General features: G+C 45.6%; 1 protein-coding gene across 3 annotated transcripts in view; it reads right to left on the reverse strand.

Moving 5' to 3' along the window:
* OCLN (occludin) overlaps positions 1 to 17,799 on the reverse strand; it is a 55,551-nt gene extending 37,752 nt beyond the window's left edge. Inside the window, exons 1-4 of one of the 3 annotated variants that reach the window (XM_072745385.1) lie at positions 17,688 to 17,799; positions 9,936 to 10,053; positions 5,576 to 6,251; positions 2,759 to 2,920 (exon numbers count right to left, since the gene is read on the reverse strand). In XM_072745385.1, coding sequence (XP_072601486.1) covers positions 2,759 to 2,920; positions 5,576 to 6,251; positions 9,936 to 9,985 — 888 coding nt within the window. In that variant the 5' untranslated portion in view covers positions 9,986 to 10,053; positions 17,688 to 17,799. Of the gene's footprint in view, positions 1 to 2,758; positions 2,921 to 5,575; positions 6,252 to 9,935; positions 10,054 to 17,481; positions 17,589 to 17,687 lie in introns of those variants that run through there. The other 2 variants (XM_072745384.1, XM_072745383.1) reach the window with 2 other exon arrangements.
* Positions 17,800 to 27,262: the final 9,463 nt, after the last annotated feature.

The following is a 27,262-nucleotide window of genomic DNA, read 5'->3' on the forward strand; positions in this document are numbered from 1 at the left end:
GAGCAGAATGGCACAAGAGGGCACAGGGAGTAAACGGAAGAAACGGAAGAAACAAGAAGGAAGTCCTGAGTTCGGCAAAGCACACTTGGGCAGGTGAGGAGACAATGGATGGAAAAGCCAAACACCCTGTGGCTGAAATCACCTCCAAAGAGCTTATTTCTGGATCCCTGGGTGGCGCAGCGGTTTGGCGCCTGCCTTTGGCCCAGGGCGCGATCCTGGAGACCCGGGATCGAATCCCACATCGGGCTCCCGGTGCATGGAGCCTGCTTCTCCCTCTGCCTATGTCTCTGCCTGCCCCCCTCTCTCTCTGTGACTATCATAAATAAAAAAAAAAAAAAAAAAAAAAAAAAACAAAGAGCTTATTTCTAATAGCACATCTTAAGCATTTCTGTTGGGGAATCTATGAGAAGGTGCAGCGACGTGAGCAACCAGCCAGGGCTGAGGTGCCAGGCTGGCTCAGGTCAGCGGGCAGGTGACTCTTGATCTTGCAGCTGTGGGTTCGAGCCCCACAGTGGGTGTAGAGATGACTTTAAAACAACATCCTGGGACGCCTGGGTGGCTCAGCGGTTGACCATCTGCCTTCGGCTCAGGGTGTGACCCTGGTGTACCGAATCCCACATCGGGCTCCCTGCATGGAGCCTGCCTCTCCCTCTGCCTGTGTCCCTGCCTCTCTCTCTGGTCTCTCATGAATAAATAAATAAAATCTTGAAAAAAAAGGGGGGGTGCGGAAATAAAAACAAAACTGTTGGGACTCCTGGGGGGCTCAGTGGTTGAGCATCTGCCTTCTGCTCAGGTCGTGATCCTGGAGTCCTGGGATCAAGTCCCACATTGGGCTCCCCGCAGGGAGCCTACTTCTCCTTCTCCCTGTGTCTCTGCCTCTCTCTCATGAATAAATAAATAAAATCTTTAAAATAAATAAATAAATAAAATAAAAACCAAAATCCTTAAAAAATAAAACTAAGAATAAAATAATAAATCCAATAAATAAATAAACAAACAAATAAATAAAAGTAAAATCCTTGCTGCTTCATCATCATTATCATGTCCATAAATTGTTATGGCTACCTATTGCCCAATTATCAAAAGCACTGAGAACTGATTAAAACCGTAGGACAGCAAAAAAGAATTCAGATGAGAGGCCAAAGTTCACCACCACTCCAACCTTACCAGCACTAGTCTCTCTTTAGTTTAGGGGATTTTTTTTAAGGCTCTCGAAACCTTAAGTAAACAAATCCAACAGCCAGTGAAAACTGACACACCCAGAAACTCTGCGAAACATTTACTTCACCATTCACAATAGACGGTCCTATTCCATCTACAGGTGGCCTTGCCTGGAGCTAAAGGTCGAAAGAAAACACTCCCTAACACCTTCAGGCTTTACCGGGGAGGAAATGGAGGAGGAAAAAACAAAACAAAACAAAACAAAACACCCCAGGCAGGCCTCATGCAAGGTCAGGAACCAGACCCCACCCTCTAAGACCCTCTAAGCAGCCTATACACATCACACCTGATTTTCCAAAGACTGTTTTTGTTTTGGCTCCTTAACAAGAAAATCTCATCTGCAGTTCTAGATTTCTTAAAATCAGACATACAGAATGCCAGAGCTAACAGAAGCTTCCAGATAAGCAGCGTCTTTAACCCTAACCTGACCAGCAGGGCCCCCCCACTTGGCCCTCGTTGCTCCACTCCCACTGGCCAGAACAAACCTCCCCTGGAAGCTGCGGCCAGGATTCCCCACCAACCTCCGTGACAGTCTGTGCAAAGAAACCTCTGATGGTAGTTCCTGAGGATGCTTCCAACTGCTTGCTAACAAGTTTCCTAAGAAATAAAGTCTCATTCCAGACATCTCTAAAGACTCGTGAGAAAAAAAAAAAAAAAAGACTCATGAGGTATCCGCATGTGCTATTTCCATGCTAAACAGCTAATTTCCAAGCTCTTTTTGGAGGGAGGGGCTCGCTAAACTTTCTGCAAATCACATCTACACATACTGGTAGAAATAACAGCACGGTCTATGCAAGAAAGGGAACTGCTCTAATCTCTGTCTGCTGTAAGTATCCACGCAGAATTAGTCACTGTGACTTGTCAGGCTGTCGTCCGTGTAAAAACTTGAGACGTATGCCACCTGTTACCACTCCAGAAACACCCCTCTTAACTCAAGACAGCGAGCACCCTGAGCAAGTGTTCTCCAAAATGATAACCAGGGAAATAAAAGGGGAAGGGGAGGAGTTGTTTCATTTTGCCAAGACCACGTTCTTTTCGTGTGATTCCTTTAGAAGCCACTTCTTTTCAGTGCGGAGGCATACTTCCTAAAAATAGAGATCTCCGGAACACCTGGGTGGCTTAGTTGGCTAAGCATCCCGACTCGATTTGACTGACCTCATAATCTCAAGGTCATGAGATCGAGCACCTTGAGGGGCTCAGTGTGGAGACTGCTTAAGACTCTCCCCTTCTACTCCAACCGCTGCTTTCGCACACACTACCCTCCCCCTAAAATAAATAAAATCTTAAAAAAAAAAAAAATCTGATTTCACCTTGCAGTAAAACAATTTCCACTTATCATCCCACCTCAAGTTCTGAGTAAAACATGAGTCCACAATTTTTGCAATGTATACAAACAATAATTCAAAGAACATAGTTTCACAAAGCACTAAAAGTCAGGTTTAGAGGAAGAAACGTGGGGGAGGGGGTTTAATAAAAGATGGGACATTTGCTCTTTTTTTTTTTTCTTTCTTTTCTTTTTTTTTTTTTAAACACTTACCCACTCTTCAACATTGGGGGGTTGTTCATCATAAACATGTTCCTTGTCCCACAATATATTCGACTTGTCATACCGGTCCATCTTTCTTCGAGTTTTCACAGCAAAGAAAATTATTAAAGCAAAAGCCACAATCACCATGAACCCCAGGACAATGGCAATTGCCTAAAAAGAGATTAAGGATATTGACACAGTTAGTTAGATTCTAATTGTTTACTTTATCCTAATCCACCCTCAATAAAAACCTAAAAACCTATCTGCAGTTCAAGCGATATACAACTGATAGAGTTACAGTTTAGAAATATACAAGGTAGCCCACAACAGTTGGGCTGAGGCTAGCAACACATACACAACTTGACTCAATACTCAGAACAGGCTTACAGTTAGGTATTATCTTCATTAAATTTTATTTTTTAAGATTTTGGGCAGCCTGGGTGGCTTAGCGGTTTAGCGCTGCCTTCAGCCCAGGGCATGATCCTAGAGTCCTGGGATCGAGTCCCACATCGGGCTCCCTGAATGGAGCCTGCTTCTCTCTCTGCCTGTGTCTCTGCCTCTCTCTCTCTGTCTTTCATGAATAAATAAATAAAATCTTTAAAAATATATATTTTTATATTTAAAATATAAATAATTTTATATAAAAATATTTTTTAAAGATTTTATTTTTTTGACAGAGAGAGAGAGAGAGAGAGAGAGCACAAGCAGCAGGAGTAGCAGAGGGAGAGGGAGAAGCAGGCTCCACGCTGAGGAGGGAACCTGAGTGGGGCTCGATCCCAGGAGCCCAGGATCACGACCTGAGTCAAAGGCAGACGGTGAACGGGACTGAGCACCCCCCGCCACCCTAATCCATCTTAAGTTATAGAAATCCAGTTTCAACGCTGGAGCACCAAGTGGCCTTATGTTCATAAACAGATGAAAATGGCCAGTAAATTAACTCAATCATCGGTATCCTTCTAAAGGGATTGGAAAATGTTAGTCTCAGAAGTAGCTTTAAGTACATGACCACGTTTATGGGGTGCCAGTTGACAGAGGATGTGCCTTACCATAAATTATGCAGACATGACCTAACCACACTATGAACGAGAGAAAATGGATGAATGATTCATTTGGTCTGGCAGGTGGTTTCTGTTGTAGGAGGCTTCTGTGTGCATACAAGGAAGGGCCCTGTGACAAGAAAACCCTCCTCCTGACAAGGAGGTCTGCTAAGTATGTGAAGTGGTCCACTGGCCTAGAGACACTTGAAATTGAGCCCGACACCAGGATCCCCGCCTAGATTCTGCTAACAGCACCAGGTGGGTCTCTGTGCAGCTGTCTACGAGTGGTACCCTTTTTCAGCGAACACAGGTTTTGGGGCATTCAGAGGACTAAGAGAGAAGGGGGTGTGGTGACACAGGAGTACCAACCCTCAGCCCTATCCACCAGAGATAAGATTTGAATGTCAACACAGACATTCTGAAAAGCCTACGTGGCTTTTGGAGGGAAAACATTTCAGCCTTCAAAATAAATGATAATTACTGGAGATGATCTAACCCCCCCCTAAAAAATGACTCATTCAGGTAAAAGAGTAGGAATTCCTGAGTCAGTAGAAGGAGAGGGGAAAAAAAAAAAACAAAAACAAAAAACAGGAGGAAAAAAGACTAGAAATCCATCAGGAAAATATTAGCAACTTAACTAACTAATCAGCATGGAGAGAACCAAACAGACAAAAAGAATGTTGGTGAGGATGTGTAGAAACAGGAATCCTCACCCATTTCTGGTAAATGTAAAATAGACCAACCAGTTTGGAAAACGGTTTGGCAGTTCCTCAAGGGCTTAAACACAGACACCATAAGACCCAGCAATTCTACCCTAGGAATATCCTCAAGAGAAATTAAAATATGGGTTTGCACAAGAGCTTGTATACAAATGTTCGGAGCGTTATTCATAATAGTTAATATAGACGTAGCCCGAACGTCCATCAACTGATGAAAGGATAAATAAACTATGGTGCAGCCATAATGGCATAGTATTCAGCTATAAAAAGGAATTGATACAACGTGCCAAAACATGCATGATCCCTGAAAACACAAGTGTGAAATGAAAGAAACCAATCATGGAGGCAGCCTGGATGGCTTGGTCACGGGGAGGTGTGACTCTTGATCTTGGGGTTGTGAGCTCAAAGCCCTCAATGAGTGCAGAGGTTAAATAAAACTTAAGAAAAAAAAAAAGGAGGGGCGCCTGGGTGGCTCAGCGGTTGAGCATCTGCCTTCAGGTTAGCTCGTGATCCCAGGGTCCCAGGATTGAGTCCCGCATCAGGTCCCTGCATGGAGCCTGCTTCTCCCTCTGCCTGTCTCTGCCTCTCTCTCTGTGTGTGACTCTCATGAAGAAATAAATAAAAATCTTAAAAAAAAAAAAAAAGGAAGAAGCCAATCATAAAAGACCACATCCTGTGTGATTCTGTACATATGAAATATCCAGAATAAGCCAATCTAGAATAGGATTAGTGGTTGCCTAGATCTGGGAAGAGTTAGAGAAAAATGAGAAGTTACTGCTAACAAGTACGAGGTTTCTTTTGAGGATAGTGAAAATGTTCTAAAGCCAACTGTGGGTGATGGCTGCCCAACTCTGAACATACTAAAATTTCGGAACCAAATTTCAAGTGGATGAGTTATAGGACATGTTAATACTACCTTCATAATGACACCCAGCCTCTCTCCAGATTCTGATTTAAATACAAGTGAGGTCTTATCATCACTCCTTTTTAAAAAGTTCCCAAAGGGATTCTGTTAAGCATCCTGAGAGCCTGTACCCAAAGCAGGAGCAGGGAACCAAAGACACCCATACCTCTTGGGGATCCACCACACAGTAGTGATACAAATACTGATCCATGTAGAGTCCGGTAGCTGTAGATGCATAGAACTGGTTGCACATGGCATATATCTGTGAACTGTATAAAGACCCAGAAGCCTGGGCAGTTGGATTGACTCCCATTATATAGACAATTGTAGCAATGAACATCATGACGCCCAGGAAGGCACTCAGTATTATTACAGTCAAGTAGTACCTTCTGGTTCTGGATATGTCAGACCTTATAACGCTGGTAACAAATATCACCAATGCAGCGATAAAACAAAAGGCCACCATGGCCAGGAGGAAGCCCTTTGCTGCTCTGGGATCCGTGTAGCCGCCGTAGCCGTAGCCGTAGCCGAACCCGTAGCCGTAGCCAGTCCCGTAGCTCCCGAAGCCACTTCCGTAAGGGTAGCCTATGCTACCACCCATTAAGCCAGTTCCATAGCCTCTATCCCAGGCGAGCGTGGATGCGACACAGGCAAATATGGCGATGCACATCACAATGACAAGCATGGACAGAATCCGAATTACTCCTGGAGGAGAGGTCCATTTGTAGAAGTGAAGAATTTCATCTTCTGGGTAGAAAGAATACGCCGGCTGAGAAAGCATGGGTCGGACGTGCATGTCCCCACCGTACACATCATTGCTCGGTGCATAATGATTGGGTTTGCTGAAATGCACATGAAAACACTTTCCTGTCAGTACTGTTTTGAGGTAAGCAGAAAACACATATAACACAGGCAGAATAATTTAAACCATCCACTGGCACACACACACAAAAAAACAAACCAAAAACCCAACAACTGTTAAGACCACCCCACTGCAATGGGACACTTTATGTCCCCCCATATTCAGATGTCGACCCCCTAAGCCACAATGTGATGGTGTCAGGAAGCAGGGCCTGACGAGGTTATGAGCTTCAGCCCCCACGAATGGGAACAGTGCCTTCCCAAAGGAGACCCCAGAGAGCTGTCCTGGCCCTTCCACCACGTGAGGGTACAACACCAAGTTGGCAGTCTGCAATCCAGAAGAGAGCCTGCGCTAGAACCTACCACGCAGGCATCTGTTCTTGGACTTCCAGCCTCAAGTGTAAGAAATAAACTCATGTTTATCCGCTACCCAGTCTGCAGTCTTCTGTTATGGCTCCCTGAAGCTACGGAGACACTCACTCAACAGGAAAGGTTTCTGTGTGTCAGAATCACCAGGAGGACTTGCTAAAACACAGATTGTGGGTCCCTTACCCCAAGTCACTGATTCTGCAGGTCTGGAGTAGGACAAGTTTCCAGAGGCTGCTGCTGCTGCTGCGAGTCTGAGAGACCAGACATGGACAAGGACCACTCTAATGTCTATGGAGTAAAGGTTCTAGAATTTTCTGCAAATTCGAATCACCTGAGAAATGTGTAAAATCCCCAGGGGGAGCACTCCACACCAGTTAAATTGTAATCCTTGGGAAGGGGATCCAAGCAGTTTAGAACAATGATGTCAACCCTTCTGCTTGTGTGACTTGAGACGGGTGCCTTCAGATACGACAACTGCAGTGGCCCGCCCAGGGTCATGTCCAATTCCTGGCAGCCTCAGTCTCCTACCCAAGAAAGCACATTCGTTCATTCATCCACGTGACAGCTATTGGTTGGAACCACCAGGCTAATGTGTGCACTAAGCACCGAGGACACAACAATCAATAGGAGGGTCTCACCCAGGCCCCTCACAGGTGCGAGGCAATAAGACATTAAACAAGTCACTACGAGATCTCTAGTGAGTTAAGAGCTACAAAGTAAATCAAATATTCAATGAGGGCTCATCAGGGCAATGCCTAACTGGATCTTTATAAAAAAAAAAAAAACCTTTCCAACTCTGGTGACTTAACCATAAACATCACATTGATGTGTGACACACTGAATCTAAGAAATGTGGGTCCTGGTGGAACAAAATTCAATTCCTAACCTCACCTCACCCCCTTTGGTTTTTGCATTATTTCCTGGGGTCACTTCTCTCTCTTTCAAAAGCAAGACATCTTACTACCGGGGGCTGCCAACCACAGAACTCAAGGAAATGGAGAAACTGGCAGGAACACTGATAAGCTAGTCTTTGAAGATGGCACGTATGAAAATCCGGTAACGCATTCTACTTGGATATTTGGGATGTCTCCATCTGGAGCTGTCACAAACAACGCAGCTCTGAAAATCCTTGAATGCATGTCCTCATACACACAGCACTTATTTTCCTAAGCTATGTATACAGAAGAATTTTTGAGTCAATTTCTTTTTTTTTTTTTTTACCTTGAGCTCAATGAGACAATATGGAAATGTTCTCCACAATGGTTATATCATTTCTAAAAAATGATTCTATCATTTAGGATCTCCGTAACAGGGACGCCTGGGTGGCTCAGCAGTTGAGCATCTGCCTTTGGCTCAGGTTGTGATCCTGGAGTCCTGGGATTGAGTCCCGCATTGGGCTCCCCGCAGGGAGCCTGCTTCTCCCTCTGCCTGTGTCTCTCATGAATAAATAAATAAAATCTTAAAAAAAAAAACCAACTATTAAAAAAAGGAATGCAAACTATCTCAGTCAGTGTTCATATCACACATTGAAATGATATTCTGTATATATTATGTTAAATATTAAGTATTACAATTACATATTATATAAATAATAAAACTATTATTAGAATGTGTTTTTAATATAGTTAGACCAAAACTATACATATGGTTCATGTTTTCTTATTTCTCAATTTTTATGTACTTATTTGAGAAAGACAGTGAGTGCACAAGCAGGGAGCCCGACATGGGGCTCCATCCTAGGACCCTGGGATCATGACCTGAGCCAAAAGCAGATGTTTCACTGACTGAGACACCAGGTGCCCCTCACATTTTATTTCTGTAGCACTCCTCTAAGGCAAAAAGAAAAAACGTTTAATAACAAGTAAAACTGAAATGTACTGTTTAGTATATATAAAACGGTTAAAAAAAAGAGAGAAAAGTGCTGGCCATTCGTCACAACGGTGGTTTCCAGGGAAAGGAGGGGACACACGGAATGACTTGGAGATGTCCTATTTCTCAACTGATGATTTTGCTTTGTCTTTATTCATCATTTCATACACACATTCTGTGCTCTTTTTGATGTGTGTGTTGTATTTCACCGGTGTTTACAAAAACAACACAAAAGGAGTCTGGGGTTCACAGAGCACTGCCCGATTACTATGTTCTCTAACATGACTTCGAGACCACACCGTCACAAACTGGGTCCCTACCATGCTCAGGTGTTAGGAGGCAGCGTAACAGACGCATAACTCCCACGACAGCCATCAAAGAGTGGAGGCTACACACTACTTGAATGAAAAAAATCCCCATCAACGTGTGATAACCCATTTCAAATTTTTCACTGTTAAATTTCCAAATGACTAGGGACACCAAGAACCCTCAGGGTTGCTTCTTGCTTTGTATAATGGCAGGAATCACTCTTAAAACTGACAATGTGGAAAATATTAGGCCAAGTAAAAGAATCAGCCCCAGAGGACTACATATTGCATGATCACATTCAGAAGAAATGTCCAAAACAGACAAATCTAGACACAGAAAGTAGATCGGTGATGGCCCAGTACTTGGGGCAGGGTTGGGGTGGTGATGGTGACCAATAGGACAAGGAGTGAGTGCTAGTCCACAGGGGTTCCTTTGGGAAGGGGGTGATGAAAATGTTCTAAAATTGACGTGGTAATGGTCGTATAACTCTGCATATACACTAACACCACTGAGCTGTCTGCTCCAAATGGGTGAATCGGGTGGTGTGTGAACTGGATGTCAATAAAAGTACAATGAGTGAATTTCAGGATCAGTCACCTAAACAAAGCATTAATACAGAAGCTTCATATCGTTTGTGACAAAAACAAAAAAAAGGAATAAATATACACACGAGTTTAAGCCTAAGCTATACAGAAGCAAACAACTGCAACAGGCGACAAGAGTCGCCTCTGCAGACAAACAGTGGCATCCTGGCATTAAGCTTCAGAGGGAAACGCACTTCCACTTCATGCCCTATGCTTCAATCTAAATTTACAAACACATGTTATTAATATAGCAAACATTTTTTTAAAGATTTTATTTATTTATTCATGAGAGACAGAGAGAGAGAGGCAGAGACACAGGCAGAGGGAGAAGCAGGCACCCTGTGGGGAGCCCGATGCGGGACTCGATCCCAGGACCCCAGGATCACGCCCTGAGCTGAAGGCAGATGCTCAATCACTGAGTCACCCAGGTGTCCCAATACAGCAAACACTTAACAGATGAATGTTTCAACTATACATATTTTTTTTACATATGACAGACTTCATAACAACAACAAAAACTAAAGAATTACTTACAATTCATCAGGTCTATATGGAGGTGGACTCTCAAAAGGCCTCGATGACATGGCTGATGTCAATGATCACCCGATCTTCAGGACGAGCAGGATCCCAAAGCTCCCCAAAATAAGCCAACCTAAGCAATGGAAGTAGGGGAACAGCGTTATTACTGAGCTCAGTTTCCCTGCCGATCCATATCTCAACTAACTTCTCCTGATTATTCCTCTTGTCCTTCTCACTGCCATCCTTGCAAATGGGACCATCAATTCCTTGAGTACAGGAAATCACTGTACATAGGAACCATCCGGCCTGGTGGTCCTCACAGCACCAAGCACCATGCTTCACACGCCACTGGCATACAAATACTGACTTTAATTACTAAGTTGTAGTAATAAAAATTTCATTAAGTTTTTACAGCATGCATTTTAAAAAATGGTATTTTTCCAAACTATTCCTTCAAAGGACAAGAAATATAAAAGATATTTCTTAAAATATATTGGTTTTTTTTAACTTATGGCAACACCATGTATTTACCTTTTTTGTTGTTTTGAGAGCGAGCACATGTGCAAATAGGGGGAGAGGCAGAGGGAGAAAGAATTTCAAGCATACTCCCTACAGAGCCTGACATCATGACTGAGATTATGACCGGAGCCAAAATCAAGAGTCGGGTGCTTAACCAACCCAGTGAACCACCCAGGCATCCCCATCAACAAGTACTTATAAGCGCCTACACTATACCATGGGGACCAGCAGAAGTACTTTGAAAGGTCACACACAAAGAAGAAACAACTATAACAGGCAGTTATTTAGTTATTAGGGCTGACTATGTGATCAAGTACAGAACAGAGATAAGCAGAGGAGAAGGACCAAGACTTAAAGCAAAAGAGAAGGAAGCTGGGGTGGAGGGCAAGGAGGGTCACTTGAGCAAGACCTACAGTCTGAGCATATTAAACAGTAGGATATTTTTTCCTTCTCAAATAAGGTACATGCAAATAAGGTATTCTGTTAGGAAAAGTAAGGGAATTCAAACTCTCTAAATTGTGTTCTTTAGAATCGATGGCAACTATCCTTCACATCCGTAGGGACAGTCAATTCCAAATTTCTCAGGATACAATACTGCCCAAATGTAATTAGGTAAAACTTCAAGGATGGGAATCTATGAATGTTAGGGACACCAAGATCTGGGTGTAACTAGCACCCAGATGCACACACAAATGGGCAACTCTGGCCATTAGCACGTTACAGTGTTCAGCAAAAGTCCAGACTGGCTTCCAATACGATGTTCAGAAAAAGAACATTAAAAAAAAAAACAAAAAACACTGAATTTAAACACTATTAGGGGCATTGGGGTGGCTCAGTTGGTTAAGCAACTGACTCTGGACTTCCACAGCTCAGGTTGTGATCTCAGGGTCAGGAGATCAAGTCCCTGGTCAGCCTCTGTCCTCGGCACAGGGTCCACTTGAGGCTCTCTCTCTCACTTTCCCTCTGCCCCCCCCCCGCCTCGACTCAGGAGCACAGGGGCGCATGGACACTAATAAATAAATCTTTAAAAAGAAAAACTGAATTTAGTCATATTAAATGTACAACTTCAGTTCTGAAGCTGAATGTCAAATACTGACAAACTGACCTTAGAGGAATCTGAGTCCTGTAGCGAGGGCTCACTCATTCAAGACTATGCCAAAAATTCCAGGCTCCATGGTAGGTTTTGTGGTTTTTTTTTTTTTAAGATTTTATTTATTTATTCATGAGACACACACACTGAGAGGCAGAAACACAGGCAGAGGGAGAAGCAGGCTCCACGCAGGGAGCCCAATGTGGGACTCGATCCCAGGACCCTGGGATCACACCCCGAGCTGAAGGCAGACGCTCAACCACCGAGTCACCCAGGTGCCCCCGTGATAGTTGTTTAAGTAATCTCTATGCCCAACGTGGAGCTCAAACTCACCACCCTGAGATCAAGAGTCAGAGACTCAAAAAAAAAAAAGAGTCACAGACTCTACTGACGGAGCCTGCCCTGCGCCCCTCCATGGTGGTTCTTGGAAATTCTAAACTAATCCAGACTAAGGATGAAGTTCAAATTTTGTCAAAAATTCAGACACCAAAATCACTTTCCAAACTGCTATTTCCTGGATTCAGAGGTTAGTCATCATATCTCCTCTAACACTAGAGATTTTATATCGTGAAGCAAATAACTTTAGGAAGTTTATCAAGAACAGGTCACGCCATATCGGCTTCCTGTCCTTTTCCTAGATTAACAAACTGGTAGATGAAGCCTGAGAATCTTCCGTGCATCCCTGTGCACAGACGGCGTGGTCAGGCCAACGCCTCTGGGACTGAAGAGTGGAATCAAAATAGGGCAAGAGAACAGACCACTTATGTCCACCTAGAGGGAGGTCGTTTTGGTGACCACAGACAAGGTGGGCTGGCATACCCAGATCTGCAGGTGACAAAACACCGGAAAGGATAACTAACCCACCGGCTGTAAGCACATCACATCCTCTGCAGGGCTGGAACGATGAGCTAAAATAAACCTAGTGGTTTTTTTTTTAATATTTTATTTATTTATTCATGAGAGACAGAGACAGAGACACAGGCACAGGGAGAAGCAGGCTCCCTGCGGAGACCCCAATGTGGGAGTCCATCCAGGGACTCCAGGATCACACCCCGGGGCCAAAGGCAGACCCTAAACCACTGAGCCACTCAGGCATCCCAACCTAGTGGTTTTAAAAGCTCACAATATGTGGGGACAAATTCTACTTCTCTTCCTTGAACCTCACTACTCTCCTATCCCCAAGCGCAGGGGATAAGCCTGACCTCCAAGCTGAATAATTTAAAAAGATGATATATTAAGGAAGATGAGCAAAAATATTCACAGCAAGGTGGTTATCTTCAAAGTGAGACATTTTTCAGTGTTTAGGCACTTAGGTACATTGTATATGTTTTCAAATACTGGTGACACCAATAAATCCTTTTACAAACATAGACTCATTTTTTAAAAGTTCATTTCTTTTTTTTTAGTTTTTTTAAATTTATTTATTATTATTTTTTAATTTTTTATTTATTTATGATAGTCACACACACACAGAGAGAGAGAGAGAGAGAAAAGCAGAGACATAGGCAGAGGGAGAAGCAGGCTCCATGCACCAGGAGCCCAACGTGGGATTCGATCCCGGGTCTCCAGGATCGCACCCTGGGCCAAAGGCAGGCACCAAACCACTGTGCCACCCAGGGATCCCTAAAAGTGCATTTCTTTGTAAGAATTCCAACAAAGTTAACAAGCTACCCCAAACTTTGGCAGTATTCACATACAGAGCTTCAATCTAGAAAAAAACAAACCTTCTGCATCACCATGAGATCTGTACATCATGTTACAACTAGGTGCCTCTCCAGGGGGTGACTGACTGACTGACCAAGAACCAGAAAAACCATGTGTTAAGACAAATGACTGAAAAAACAGGAAATGTTTGGCCCGGACAAATCAACATTAGAAGGACCACTACAGCAGCCTTCAAGTATCTGCAGAGCTGTCTTTGTAGTCCTACAAACCTTTCTTTGAAGAAAAGATACTCGGGATCAGATTTCACGTCAATGTTAGGAAGCCTCTCCCTTACCCTGACTCCACACACCCTTCAAAAATAACAAGTAACAATTTGATCTCAGGCCATGTATGCAAAGTTCAAGTTGTTTGATAGTCTGGAGAGACTGTGCTGCATGAAGGAACTCTGATGTCTCCTTCAAGGCAGTCTGGGACTGTGCTTTACAGTCACAGCCAAAGGTGGAAAAAAAAAAAAAAAAAGACCAAGAACAGACTTATCCAATCTCCAGTAGGACAATATTAACATTATTTGCTCAATAAATGTATGTTGAATGGAAGATAAAATGAAATGAATGAAAAGGATACAGGACCTGGCCTAAGGGGCTCAATGGCCATGGTCACAGAACCTGTACCATGACACGGACATAAGTCAAACAGCTGACTAAGAGGAGCTTAAGGGATACAGGAGGCTCTTAGTAAACATGTAAAGTAGATTAATGTTAAAATATTAAAAAAAAAAAAAAGTTCTCTTGAAAATGTTTACTGGCCAAAGCAGTCCTAGAAGAAATCTAAGACAAAAGCCTGAAAATGCTATGCCCCTGAATACTTATTTAAATCAACTAAATAAAAGATAAAACTTTATCATATTTAGGGAGAGCCTATTTCTTTTCAATTACACACAGCAATAATTTGCCTTTGAGAAGTTTTTAGGGGCACCTGGGTGGCTCAGTGGTCGAGCATCTGCCTTCAGCTCAGGTCGTGATCCCGGGGTCCTGGGATCGAGTCCTGCATCGGGCTCCCCACAGGGAGCCTGCTTCTCCCTCTGCCTGTGTGTGTCTCTGCCTCTCTCTGTGTCTCATGAATAAATAAATAAAATCTTTAAAAAAAAAAGAAAAAGAAAAGAAGTTTTTAAAGTTGTGCCTAGTATTAAATGATTCTATTTATATTTTGGCACCTAATTAGCAAACTATCTAAAATTTTTAGATTAGGCAGCTTTTGCAATAGATAAGCTCTGTATGGGGAAACTGCATTTTAAATAAACTCCAGATGATTTTTAAGCACACCATATATTTTCAGCATCGCTACCTGATTAAAGGCATCTATCCCAGAAGGGCCTTGATCTTGACATTCCCTATCTACAAATGGGCAGGCACCTGCTGTTTAGCTCTTTTCTTAAATACCCGCTCCTCAGAGGTGCCCTCCCGGTCACCCACTCCATCCACCAAACCCACTGTATTTTCAGAGCAAATTCCCTCCTAATTATTATTATTTTTTCCTTCTCTCTCTCTTTTTAAAATTTTTTAAACGGCCACCATCTCCACCCCAACTGGAATAACAGCTTTACAAGCACCTAGATGTCGGGACGCCTGAGTGGCTCATCAGTTGAGCGCCTGCCTTCGGCTCAGGGCGTCACCCCAGGGTCCCGGGATCGAGTCCCACGTCGGGCTCCCTGCATGGAGCCTGCTTCTCCCTCTGCCTGTGTCTCTGCCCCCCTCTCTCTCTGTGCATCTCTCATGAATAAATAAATAAAATATTAAAGAAAAAACAAAAACCAAGCATCTGGATGTCTGTCTTGATCATTACTCTTCCACCTGGTCACTAAAATCCCTGGCACAAAGTGACGATCAACCAACATTTGATTTATAAAACGAAGAGCCCACACTCTCCAGATGGGATTTCTAAACAGCTGTGAATGCCTTTAGGTTCTTCACAACGCTAGCGCTCGCTAAATACAATCCTGTACGGTCAACCAGATTAGTTAAGTGCTTAGAATCTCAAGGAGAGAAAGAGTCAAACACACAACCATATGGACATCACTCGTTAGATTGTTGAAAAGCAGGATTCCAGGCCCCACATCTGACCCATGAATCAGAATCTGTGTTAATAAAACCCCCAGGTAATTCATACCATAGTCAAGACTAGAAAGCATGGGGTTAGCCTCCAGGCTAAAACAAAAGCTGTAACGAAACTCCACAAGTCTTTTTACCCCAGTATTCCCATAAATAATAACCTGGATGAAAAAAGCCTGCACGGGACTCTAATCAAGTAAGCCTTAAAATGCAATTGAAGAAAACTTCCCTTCTGGGCAGGTCAAAGATTTTCTATCAGTTAATTTGTGTGGTCAAGAGCAATCTCTTGTAATTTTGAAAGGGCAGTAATTCCAACATGATCTTTAAGAGAAAACAGGACGTTTACCGTCACCTCAAACGAGACGTGGAAGTATTTTATGAGAGCGCAGGGACTAGACAAAGGTAGAGTTCTAGAAAAGCCCCAAGTTGCTCTGGTGCGGAATTTCAAGGGCTGCTTCTTTCCTAGCAGAGCCTCCCTGAGGAGCTGAAGCAATTTTCAAGCCACACCATTTGTAGTATTTCCCCTGCTGGTGTTTTACCTGTAAACTGGAGTTCTAGTAAGATCTACCTTTCAGAATTGGATCATGAAAGGATACAGAGGACAAGCGTCTTTTAGGACTGGACCTGGCTCTGAGGAGGACTGCCCGGCGCTCCCCTGCCAGCCTCCCCTCCATCATCTCACCAGGGCAGCACCTAGTAAATCAATGCCAAGGCCCCCACGCAGGTGCTGCTTGGGGCAGACGCTCTTCCTATGGTCGCGCCATTTGCAAGGTCTACCTTAAATCAACAGGAAGACAAAACACGCGATTCATTCTTCATTCGTACCGTGCAAACGAAATAAAGTTGGGGGGAGGGGGCTTGAGAAATCGACCTGTCCTTGAAAGGACTACTTTCAATCACAGCAACAATCGCCCCAAGTGCCTTAACGGGAAGGTTCCTCTTTTCCAGGGATCCCAATAATACGCCTATTGTGCCTGAGGGCCACCGCGGCCCTGGAAGGCCGCCCCTTCCCCGCCCCGGCTCGGCGGCTGCTCGGCCAGGTGGGCGGCCCCCCGCGGACGCCGCGGCCTCTCGGGCTCGGGGGCTCGGGGGCTTGGGGCTCTGCAGGGCGCGGGGGGCCGGGAGCGCAGGCGACGGCGCGGCGGGGTCGCAGGGGGTCGCGGCCCCGGGCAGGTGCAAGACCAGCCGGGCCGCCCCGAGGCAGGTGCGCGGCGAGGCCGCAGGGGTCGCAGCCCCGGGCAGGTGCAAGACCAGCCGGGCCGCCCCGAGGCAGGTGCGCGGCGGGGCCGCAGGGGTCGCAGCCCCGGGCAGGTGCATGACCAGCCGGGCCGCCCCGAGGCAGGCGCGCGGCCCCGGGCAGGTGCACGGCCAGCCGGGCCGCCCCGAGGCAGGTGCGCGGGGGGGCCGCAGGGGTCGCAGCCCCGGGCAGGTGCACGGCCAGCCGGGCCGCCCCGAGGCAGGTGCGCGGCGGGGCCGCAGGGGTCGCAGCCCCGGGCAGGTGCATGACCAGCCGGGCCGCCCCGAGGCAGGCGCGCGGTCCCGGGCAGGTGCACGGCCAGCCGGGCCGTCCCGAGGCAGGTGCGCGGCGGGGCCGCAGGGGTCGCAGCCGCGGGCAGGTGCGCGCCCCGCCGGCGGGCTCTCGGCTCCGGGGCCCGGCGCGAACAGCTTCCCTCGAAGCGCAGCCCCGCTCGGAGCCGAATCCCCGCCCCCCCCAGGCTCAAACGGACGCGGGCTCGCGGCGCGGCCACCACCGGACGCCGCCGGCCCGGCCCGGCTCCAGGGCCTCCCGGACGGGGCCCGCCGCCCCTCTCCCCCGCGACGCCCCGCGGCTGGGTGCGGCGGGCTCGCTGGGGTCGCCCCGGCCGGCGAGCGCGCCCCCGACTGCAGCCCGCGCTCGGGACCCGAGGACCGCGCGGCCCGCCCGCCCCCCACAAAGCCCAAGGGTGCCCGCGCCCCGCGCCCCGCCCCCGCCCCTCGAGGCCTCTCCGCCCCCCGCGCTCTCGGCGGGCCCGCTCCCCCCGACTCCCCCCGACTCCCCCCGACTCCCGCCAGTCCCAGTCCGGAGGCGAAACCGCCACCGAAACCGCGCCGGGCGCCACCCCCCCTCCGGGACCCGAGCCTCGAGCCCGCGCGGGGACCCCGGCCGCCCCGCGCCCCCCTGTCCCGCCCCGCAGCTCACTTGGCGGCGCACCTGACGCCGAGCGCGGCCCGCACGCAGCCGGGAGCCAGCCGAGGAATGCGGCCAGCCCTTCGGCGCTCGCCGGCCCCCGCCCCCGCCCCCGCCCCCTCCCCCCTGCACCTCCCCCTCCCCCCTCCCCCCGTCCCCGGGCATGCGCACCGGCGCCCCGCCCGACCTGGAGCCGCGCGGCCCCGCGTCCGCCTCACCTGTTGCGCCGCGCGGGCCCCTGCGCTCGGGCCGCACCCCGGAGCCCCGCCGCCTCCCGCAGGGACGGAGAAGGGGGCGGTGGCCGCCGGCGGGGGAGCGCGGGGCGCCGCCTCCTCCCTCGGTGACCCCTTCACCTGAAACTCGGGTGGGCGGGGGAAGGGAGCGGTGGGGGAGGAGGCGGGAGGACCCCGCCCTGCGCCGCACACCCTCGCCCGGTGCAGTTAAAGGGACAGCGCAGTCTGGCGGCCCGGGCGCCCCGAGGTGGGGGTGGACCCCGAGGTGGGGGTGGCCCCCCGAGTGCCCCCGACGTGGGGGTGCGCCCCTGAGGTGGCGGTGGCGCCCCGAAGTGGGGGTGGACCTCGAGATGGGGGTGCCTCCCGGAGCGCCCCGAGGTGGGGGTGGAACCCCATTGCGCCCCCGAGGTGGGGGTGCACCCCCCAGCGCCCCCGAGGTGGGGGTGCCCCCTCGAGCGCCCCCAAAGTGGGGGTGGCCCCCACAAGCGCCCCCGAGGTGGGGGTGGACTCCCCCCAAGCGCTCCCGAGGTGGGGGTGACCCCCCAGCACCCCCGGCTGCGCGGCGGCGGAGGGGCGTTAGGCCACGGGCGGCCGACGGAGCGAACCGACCCTGCAGGGGTCCAAGGGTGCTCGGCCCTCCTGCGCCCTCCTGACGCGAAAGGCACGTCTGTGCCCAACACTTTTCTGCTCCGAAACTTTGGTTAAAATCTGCTTCTGCCTGTGTCTCTGCCTCTCTGTGTGTGAAATAAATAAATAAATAAATAAATAAATAAATGAATGAATGAATGAATGAATGAATGAATGAATGAATCTAAAAAAATTTTTTGTTGTTGTTGGAAAGAAGCAACCGGAACTGGGAGATCTCAAAAGTCGCTCGTGAATTAAGGAGCTGTTTCGGAATCCTAGAGCCAGACCAAACGGAGCAGCGGAGCAGCGCTCACAGTGGTTAAATGAAGGGGGGGAGGAATACATAGTGTCCTTGGTAAATTTGCCTTCAAAATAAAGTGCATTTTGGAGTTCACGTTATCACCAGCTCAAGGTTGCAAACTCTCCCCACCCCCACCCCTGCCAAGGGATTTAAACCATTTTAATATTCTCTTGGCTTTGGGGGTAAAAACACCCTCGTTCTGTGTGCTAGGTTTTATTTTTTGATTTGGAGGCTGGTTCCCTTGGGAGTGTCCACTTAAGAAAATTCATGGTCTAACAGGTAACGTGCATTTTTTTTTTAAAGATTTTATTTATTTGACCAAGAGGGCACAAGCAGGGGGAACAGCAGAGAGAGAGGGAGAAACAGACTTCTGGCTGGGCAGGGACCCCAGTGAGGGGCTTGATCCCTGGACCCCTAAGCCAAGGCAGAAGCCTAAGGACTGAACCACCCAGGCACCCCATGTATCCTTTTATTTATGTATATAGTATATCAATTTGGTTTTTAAAACTGTACTGTATGGGGCAGCCCTGCTGGCTCAGGGGTTTAACACTGCCTTAGGCCCAGGGTGTGATCCTGGAGGCCCCAGGATCGAATCCAGAATCCCCGTGTCAGGCTCACTGCATGGAGCCTGCTTCTCCCTCTGCCTGCATCTCTGCCTCTCTCTCTCTCACTCTCTCATGAATAAATAAATAAAATATTTAAAAAAATAAAACTGTACTGTAAGTTCCTCAATGTTAAACACAGAACTACCCGATTGTCCAGCAACGACACTACTAGATAATGACCCACAGGATGCAAAAATACAGATTCCAAGGGATACACACACCCTGATGTTACAGCCGCACTATCAACAATAGCCAAACCATAGAGAGAGCCCCAATGGCCATCAACTGATGAACGGATAAAGATGTGAAATATAAATATATATATATATGAATATTGCTAGTCATGAAAAAAAATGAAATCTTGCCATTTGCAACGACATGGATGGAGCTAGGAGGTACTATGCTAAGTGAAATAAGTCAGTCTGTGAAAGACAAATACCAGATGATTTCACTCCTATGTGGAATGTAAGAAAGATAACAGAGGCACATATGGGAAGGGCATAAAGAAAAAAAGAGAAGGAAACAAACCATAGGAGAGCCTTATCGATAAAGAACAAACTGAAGGTTGACTGGAGGGAGAGGAGTGGGGGATGGGCTAGGTGGGGGATGCAGATTGAGGAGGGCCACTTTGATGAGCACTGGGTGTTGTATGTAAGTGACAAATCCCTGAATTCTACCCCAGAAACCAATATTGCACTGTATGTTAACTACCTAAAATTTATTTATTTATTTATTTATTTATTTATTTATTTATTTTAATTTTTTTTACCTAAAATTTAAATTTAAAAAATTGTACTCCAGAATGTTGCAGTTTTAGTACTCGCATTTAACTCTCAGGTTAGAATATAGGTTTCTTAAATTCCTGCTCTGCTTTGTGTTCCAATCTGGAATGTCAGCATTGCTAATTAATTTTTGTCCAATCCCACCCATTTCTCTGCCTTTAATTAAGTGGTTACAGATGTGACTCTCCCATAGGCAGATCTTTAGGCACAATTCAATACTTAAGGAAGTAAAAGCATAATATAAATATAAGGTATTTGAAATGATGACAGCCTTAATGCGTAATTAATCTAATTGTGTGTGTGTGTTGTATGTGTGTGTAAGCCAGTGCTACAATTATTTTAGCATGACCATGTAGGCTTTGAATGATGCAGTTTAAACTGGTGTTGTTAACACTGGGGAAGTCAGGTTAATCCTCTTAATGTTCGCTGTCAGATTACTGAAATCTCCAAACATTCCATTCAGTTTATAATTAAACAAGGGAACATTTCCTAATACTCTCAGATTTATAAACATGTCTATTATTTTATAGCATACTTTGACATGTTCTGAAGAGAACTTACAGGTTTTTTTCCACTTTTTAAGAGTTGCAATGTATTTCTCATACCATACCATAAAATTCATCCTGAATTTTTTAAAGGCATTCATACAAGTCACTGGTTTTCTGTACATTCTGCAGGTTGTACAATTACCACCACTGTATAACTCCAGAAATTTTGTGCCATTAGCAGTCACTCCATTGCCTCTTGCCTCCAGACCCTGGCAACCACTACCTTTTTTCTGGCTCTATTGATTTATCTACTCTGGACATTTGGTAGGGTAATACATTAATGTGGATAATACATTAATACAATAATGTGATTTTATATGGATAATTCAAGAGTGGCCTTTTGTGGCCTCTTAGCATAATGTTTTCAAGGTTCATTCATGTTACAGGACCCGCCTGTACTCCATTCCTTTTTTATGGCTGAATAATATTTAATTTCATTGCATTGCATGGATATATACCACTGTTGTTTAAACTTTCATCAGTTGATGGACATTTGGGTTATTTCTATTGTTTGACCATTATCAATAATGTTGCTATGAACACGCAGGTGTTTGTGTGGACATACGTTTTCAATTCTCTTGGGTGAATTAGGTTTTTAAATTAAACTTTTTGTTATTTTTAGAGACTAACTTAAAGGTGCCTGGGTGGTTTGGTCGGTTAAGCATCTGCCTTCCGCTCGGGTTGTGAGCTCGGGGTCCTGGGATTGAGCCCCACATCTGGCTTCCTGCTCAGTGGGGAGTCTGCTTTCCCCTCTCCCTCTACCCACCTCCCCCCAGCTTGTGCTCTCTCTCTCTCTCTCAAATAAATTAAAAAAATTTAAAGGGACTAATTTATGCATAAAATATTATTTTTCTTATTCCCACACTAAACCTGAACCCAAAGGCATGTGTTAGGGTGGAGGGTTAGTTGCCATATTTCATTTGCTTCCCAAATTAATTCACCAACCAGTTTCTGAGGGCTTACCACGTCAACAGCAGTGAACAAAATCCAAAAGTCCCTGTTCTGGCAAAGCTTACATTTCAGTGACTGCTGAATTCATGATAATGAAATAATCAGATTTATTAAGTTAAACTATACGAATTGGTAAGTTTTATCAACATTTTAAACTACAAAATGGCAGTTTCATATGGTTCAATTTAACACTGAGCTAAATTTCTATTGGAATATTGTGTATGGGACTCCTGAGTGGCTCAGAGGTTAGCATCTGCCTTTGGCTCGGGGCATGATCCTGGGGTCCTGGGATCGAGTCCCACATCAGGCTCCCTGCATGGAGCCTGCTTCTCCCTCTGCCTGTGTCTCTGCCCGCCCCCCTCTCTCTGTGTCTCTCATGAATGAATAAATAAAACATTTTTTTTAAAAAAAGAAATATTGTGTAGTGTTTTTGTTCCATTCAGGTTAACTTCCCAAACAACACTCACAACATTGAAAAATGTAAAGATGTTGTTCTTTTAACTCTTTCCTAATGGTGTGCATATTAGTTAGTAGTTGAAAATGTTCAGAAAGAAAAGCCAGCCTGAAAACTTAAACACATCATTCTTCAATAGCAAGATAAAGTTTGTTGAATGGGGCACGATGCCATGCTCAATGTAATCATGACATGCGATCGTAAGTTGTGGCAATGTTTTAATTATTTTTAATTTTTTTTTAAATTTTTATTTATTTATGATAGGCACACAGCGAGAGAGAGAGGCAGAGACACAGGCAGAGGGAGAAGCAGGCTCCATGCACCGGGAGCCCGACGTGGGATTCGATCCCGGGTCTCCAGGATCGCGCCCTGGGCCAAAGGCAGGCGCCAAACCGCTGCACCACCCAGGGATCCCTGTTTTAATTATTTTTGATCAACTATTCCTTCCCAGCAACTCAGTAGTGTTTTTCAACTATCATACACTATTGAACATTATTTGATGAAAATTCTCATGACTCAGAAACCAAGTAAATATTATTCTCAGAAGACCTATGATTAGAAATTTGTTGATTTTACATGCAATCAAATGAATGATAAGATTTAAAAAAAAACAATTTTTCTTCCTTCTTTTATGTAAAGGAGAAAGTTCAGAGCTCAAAATATGGCATCAGAAATGTGAGTTCAAATCTCAATGTTGCCACTTAGTAGCTGGATAAGATCAACACACAGGGAAATTAAACTTCACAGGCCTCTTTTTTTCTCCACTGTAAACATGGGATAGATGGTAAATAGCACTCTCTTCCTAAGGTTGTTGTTTTTCTTAAACATTCTTTTTTAATATTATTTTTTAAAGATTTTATTTATTTATTCATGAGACACACACAGAGAGAGACACAGGCAGAGGGAGAAGCAGGCTCCATACAGGGAGCCCAATGTAGGACTTGATCCTGGGTCTCCAGGATCACGCCTTGAGCTGAAGGCGGGCACTAAACCGCTGAGCCACCAGGGCTGCCCCTCTTCCTAAGGTTGTTGAGCAGCACTTGGGCCGTTCACCAAGACAGATCATATCCTGGGCCACAAGAGAGTCTCCATAAATTTAACAAGTCATTGCTGTCTCTCATCTGCCCCAAACAATCCCTGTCACATGATTCTTCCATAAATATTTGTTGGATGAGCAAATGAATACAACCCTGATTCCCCATTCTAACACACCTGTGGAGACATGAGCCATGCCCATCTTTCAGAGAACCTCCTGCCACTTGAAAACAGCACATTCCTTCACAGCATTTCAAGGCTTACATCCCTAGAACTAGGTTTCAGAGGAGAGAAGACAGCAGGATTAGAATATTTCTCCTCTGCCTCACCTGCTTAGTGCACAAATGCGATGATTGGCATTTGGTCAAGGGTAACTCAGTTTGGAGTTGGTGAGGGCCTGGCCTAAAGGGCCTCTAGGTTCCCCATCCAATCATGAATGAGGAGAGTCCCAGGCCCTGGAGGGTGGTTTCCTTGGACAGATTTATGGAGGAATTCTTGAGGAAGTCACTGGGAAGGCAATTTCTGAGAGGATGATGACACATGGTGAGTAAAGCTTTATTGCCTAAATTCCTATGTATTAAGCAAGATCCTCCTGGAAGGATCCAAGGTTAAACAGAGAGAGTACTTGGATGGGAACTTCAACAAGTGGAGTGACAATAATTGCAAACACCATCATTATCCTGTGCCAGGCTCCGTTCCGTTTTATGGGCTTTTTTTTTTTTTTTTTTTATCCTTAGAACGATCTTATGCTACAAGTAATTCCCCCGTGTGGAGATACCTAAAGCTCAGAAAGTTTCCTTCTTCTACTCAAAACGTCTGCTAATTTTAAGAGTTGGGATTCAACCCACGTAATCTAATTCCAGAACTAATGTCTTAACAGTGTTACTATACTCTAGAACTGCTTTATTTTTTCCTCTCTAAAAAAAATACTCAAATTCCTTTAAACCACCTACCCATAGAAAGACCTCAGAGTTGCAGCTGTAGGGGGAAAAAACCCAAAAAACAAAAAATCCAACCCTAAAAAAATGTCTACCATGGAGTATTATGGATGAAAATGAGCCAATTAGCAATTCTTCCAACAAAGTGTTGAGTCTTTCAAATATATTGAACAAAATAAACAAGCCCACCCTCGCTCAAAAAAACACAGTATGACTCCATTTATATAAGGTTCAAAAACAGGCAAAACTACCTTTTATCACTTGGGAATTCTAAACATTAAGTGGCAAAAATACAAAGAAAAGCAAAGACATTGTTATCTTTCTTTTTTTATTTTTTTTAATTTTTTAAAATTTTTAAATTTTTTTTTTCACTGTTATCTTTCTTAAGAAAATAAAGGTAAGAGTGGAAGAGAAGAGTGAGATGTGCTTGGGGTGCTGGCAATATTCCGTTTACTCAGGTGCAGGCCACATGGCTATTACTTTTATAACATTTATCAAACTACATGTATGTTTGATGCACTTTTTGTGGAGACTTTATCTTCCATAATGAACATTTTAGTTATTTTTATTTTTTAAGATTTTATTTATTTATTTATTCATGTTAGAAACAGAGAGGCAGAGACACAGGCAGAGGGAGAAGCAGGCTCCCCGTGGGGAGCCCAATGCGGGACTTGATCCCAGGACTCCGGGGTCACGGCCTGAGCCGAGGCAGCCACTCAACCCCTGAGCCACCCGGGCGCCCCAATAATGAATGTTCTAAAGAATACTTTAGAGGCATTCTTAACAGTTGGTTGGAGACCTACATTTAGTTTGTTTTGTTTTGTGAATAACATTCCTCGAATACAAGCAGAAAAGAACTTTCTAGGATCAGGGTAAATTGAGACCATCATCTGAAGGGAGAGAGGGAGGGCGTCAATCTGAGACAGAGCGCTGCCACAATTATGCAGAGGAGGCCAGAAAAGAGATGTGGGGCTGATTTCTGTTTTTTTTTTTTTGTTGTTGGTTTTTTTTTTTGTTGTTTTGTTTTGTTTTGTGGCTGATTACTGTTTTAACCATATCGGTCATCCATTGCCCTGGGAAATTGGTCTTGCAGGTTCTTTCAGGAACTGACCTTCCTGAATCTTTCATGCTCAAAAAAAGAAAGAGGAAAAAGTAAACATTAACCAAATACTGCAAACACTGTGTTCTTATATCTAATTGTAACTTCATGGGGCTCTTTACCTCTTGTGTCCCCAAACTTAAAAGAGATACCAATAATCAGGACGCCTGGGGGGCTCGCTGGGTTGAGCGTCTGACCCTTGATTTTGACTCAGGTCGTGGTCTCGAGGTCCTGGGATCCAGCCCTGAGTCAGGATCCGCTTTCAACGGGGACCCCGCTTGAGGGTTCTCTCCCTCTCCCTCTGCGCCCCCCACCCCGCCCACTTATGCTCTCTCTCTGGGAAAATAAATCAATCTTAAAAAAAAAAAAAGGCACTGGAAATAGTCTAACTTATCACAAGAAATCCTAATCCTAGAAAGGTCACTGGAACCGGGATGGAACTCTTAGCCGATCACAAACTTCCCTTGACATTTTGTTGGCGATGAGTTACAATTCTCCTTTTATTCGGTTCGGGAGCCTCTCCTGGGCAGCTTTTCTGATTTTGTTTGGGGATCAATTAGGAGAAACTTTAGGAGCCTACGACGGGAACACTACGGCTCCTGAAATGTTGGCACTACCCCACACGGGGTGTGGCCGGAGTGGCACGTCTGCGAACTGTTCGTGGAAGGGAATATGTAGTCACTCAAAAAATATTTACTCAAAAAAAAAATATTTACTCACTCCCAACTATACACCAGACCCCATTCCGAGCCCTGGAGATAAAATGGACTCAAGGCACACAGGGCCCCTCACGGAGGCTGACATTCAGGTAGGAGAAGGCATAAAGCAAAGATGATTAAACCAAAAGTGAACAAGAGAATAATGTCGAATAGTGATGAAGACAAAGAGGTGAAAGGGGCCGGGGAGCCTGGCTGGCTTCATGGAGGAGCATGTGACTCTCCATCTCCAGGTTGGGAGTTTGAGTCCTGCTTTGGGGGTAGGGCTTACATAAACAAATAAACTAGTTAACTAACTTAAAACAAAAGAAGAAGAAGAAGAAGAAGAAGAAGAAGAAGAAGAAGAAGAAGAAGAAGAAGAAGAAGAAGAGGGAGAAGGAGGAGAAGAGGGAGAAGGAGGAGAAGGAGAAGGAGAAGGAGAAGAGGAAGAAGAGGAAGTGAGACGGGTGAAGGGGACAGAGAGGCCGGGAGAGGCAGTGCATGGGAGCTACCTAGGATGGATGGACACCTGTGGCTGGAGGAGGTGACATCTGAGCTGAGAATTTAATGATGAGAAGGAGCCAGCCCTACAGAGGTCTGGGCCAGGAATATCCTAAGGCAAAACCAAAATCGAGGGCCATTTTACACTTTCAAAGAACAGGAGACCAGGAGAAGAGGAGCTGAGGCCTGTGCGAGGTGGAGGGTGTTTTCATCTAACCCACCGGGAAGGCTTTGTAGGGTTTTAGGCAAATTTCTTGCTTTCTTTCAGAGCAAGAAATTTATGTTTTAGCATTTGGGGGAATTGTAATTGTCGATGTAAGCATTTTCTTGTTTTTTTGTTTTTTAAAAATACTTTTGGGTAACACTTGAGGGCTTCTCTTTGAAATGCGTAGCTTCTGAACAGAAAGGACTAAACCTAGCGAGAGGGCCAGGGCCATCGGAAACCAAGGGATAGGATCTCCAGAAATGTGAACCGCCTCCTACTTATCTTCCTACACGCATCTTAATTAGAAAGATTGGTGCGAGCTGCCTCGAGAGGGCGACAGCAAGGGGACTTCTGCAATCATCATAAGACTATTTTTCACACTTTTTCTGTGTTTTCTGAAATTTCTCAGTGAATGAGCATGTGTTCTTTTTGACAATTAGGAAAAAGAGTTTCCTTTTCTCCTAAGTGACCGTGCTGGAAAATTCAAACTAACAAAAAAGTCGAGAACATAGCACCATGGGCTATAGCCTTCCCCTAAATTCACCAGTTGCTAAGATTGCTGATATTTGCACTTGCGGGCACGCATGCACACACACACACACACGCTAATGTACGCATAGTAATTTTTTTCTCAACCACTGATACTTGTTGATCCTTTTTTGGTTCAGCCTCTTAAAACTTACATTCAGACGGGGGGGGGGGAGGGGGTGATACCCCCCAAACGAGCAATAATTCCCAAGAACCCAGACGTTGTCCTACATGTACAGCCACAGTCAGGTGTGCTGCTGTGACACAGTACGCTAGACGGGGTGTGTTATG

The sequence above is a fragment of the Vulpes vulpes genome, unplaced genomic scaffold (genome assembly GCF_048418805.1).
Source record: "Vulpes vulpes isolate BD-2025 unplaced genomic scaffold, VulVul3 u000000652, whole genome shotgun sequence".
NCBI classification, from domain to species: Eukaryota; Metazoa; Chordata; class Mammalia; order Carnivora; family Canidae; genus Vulpes; species Vulpes vulpes.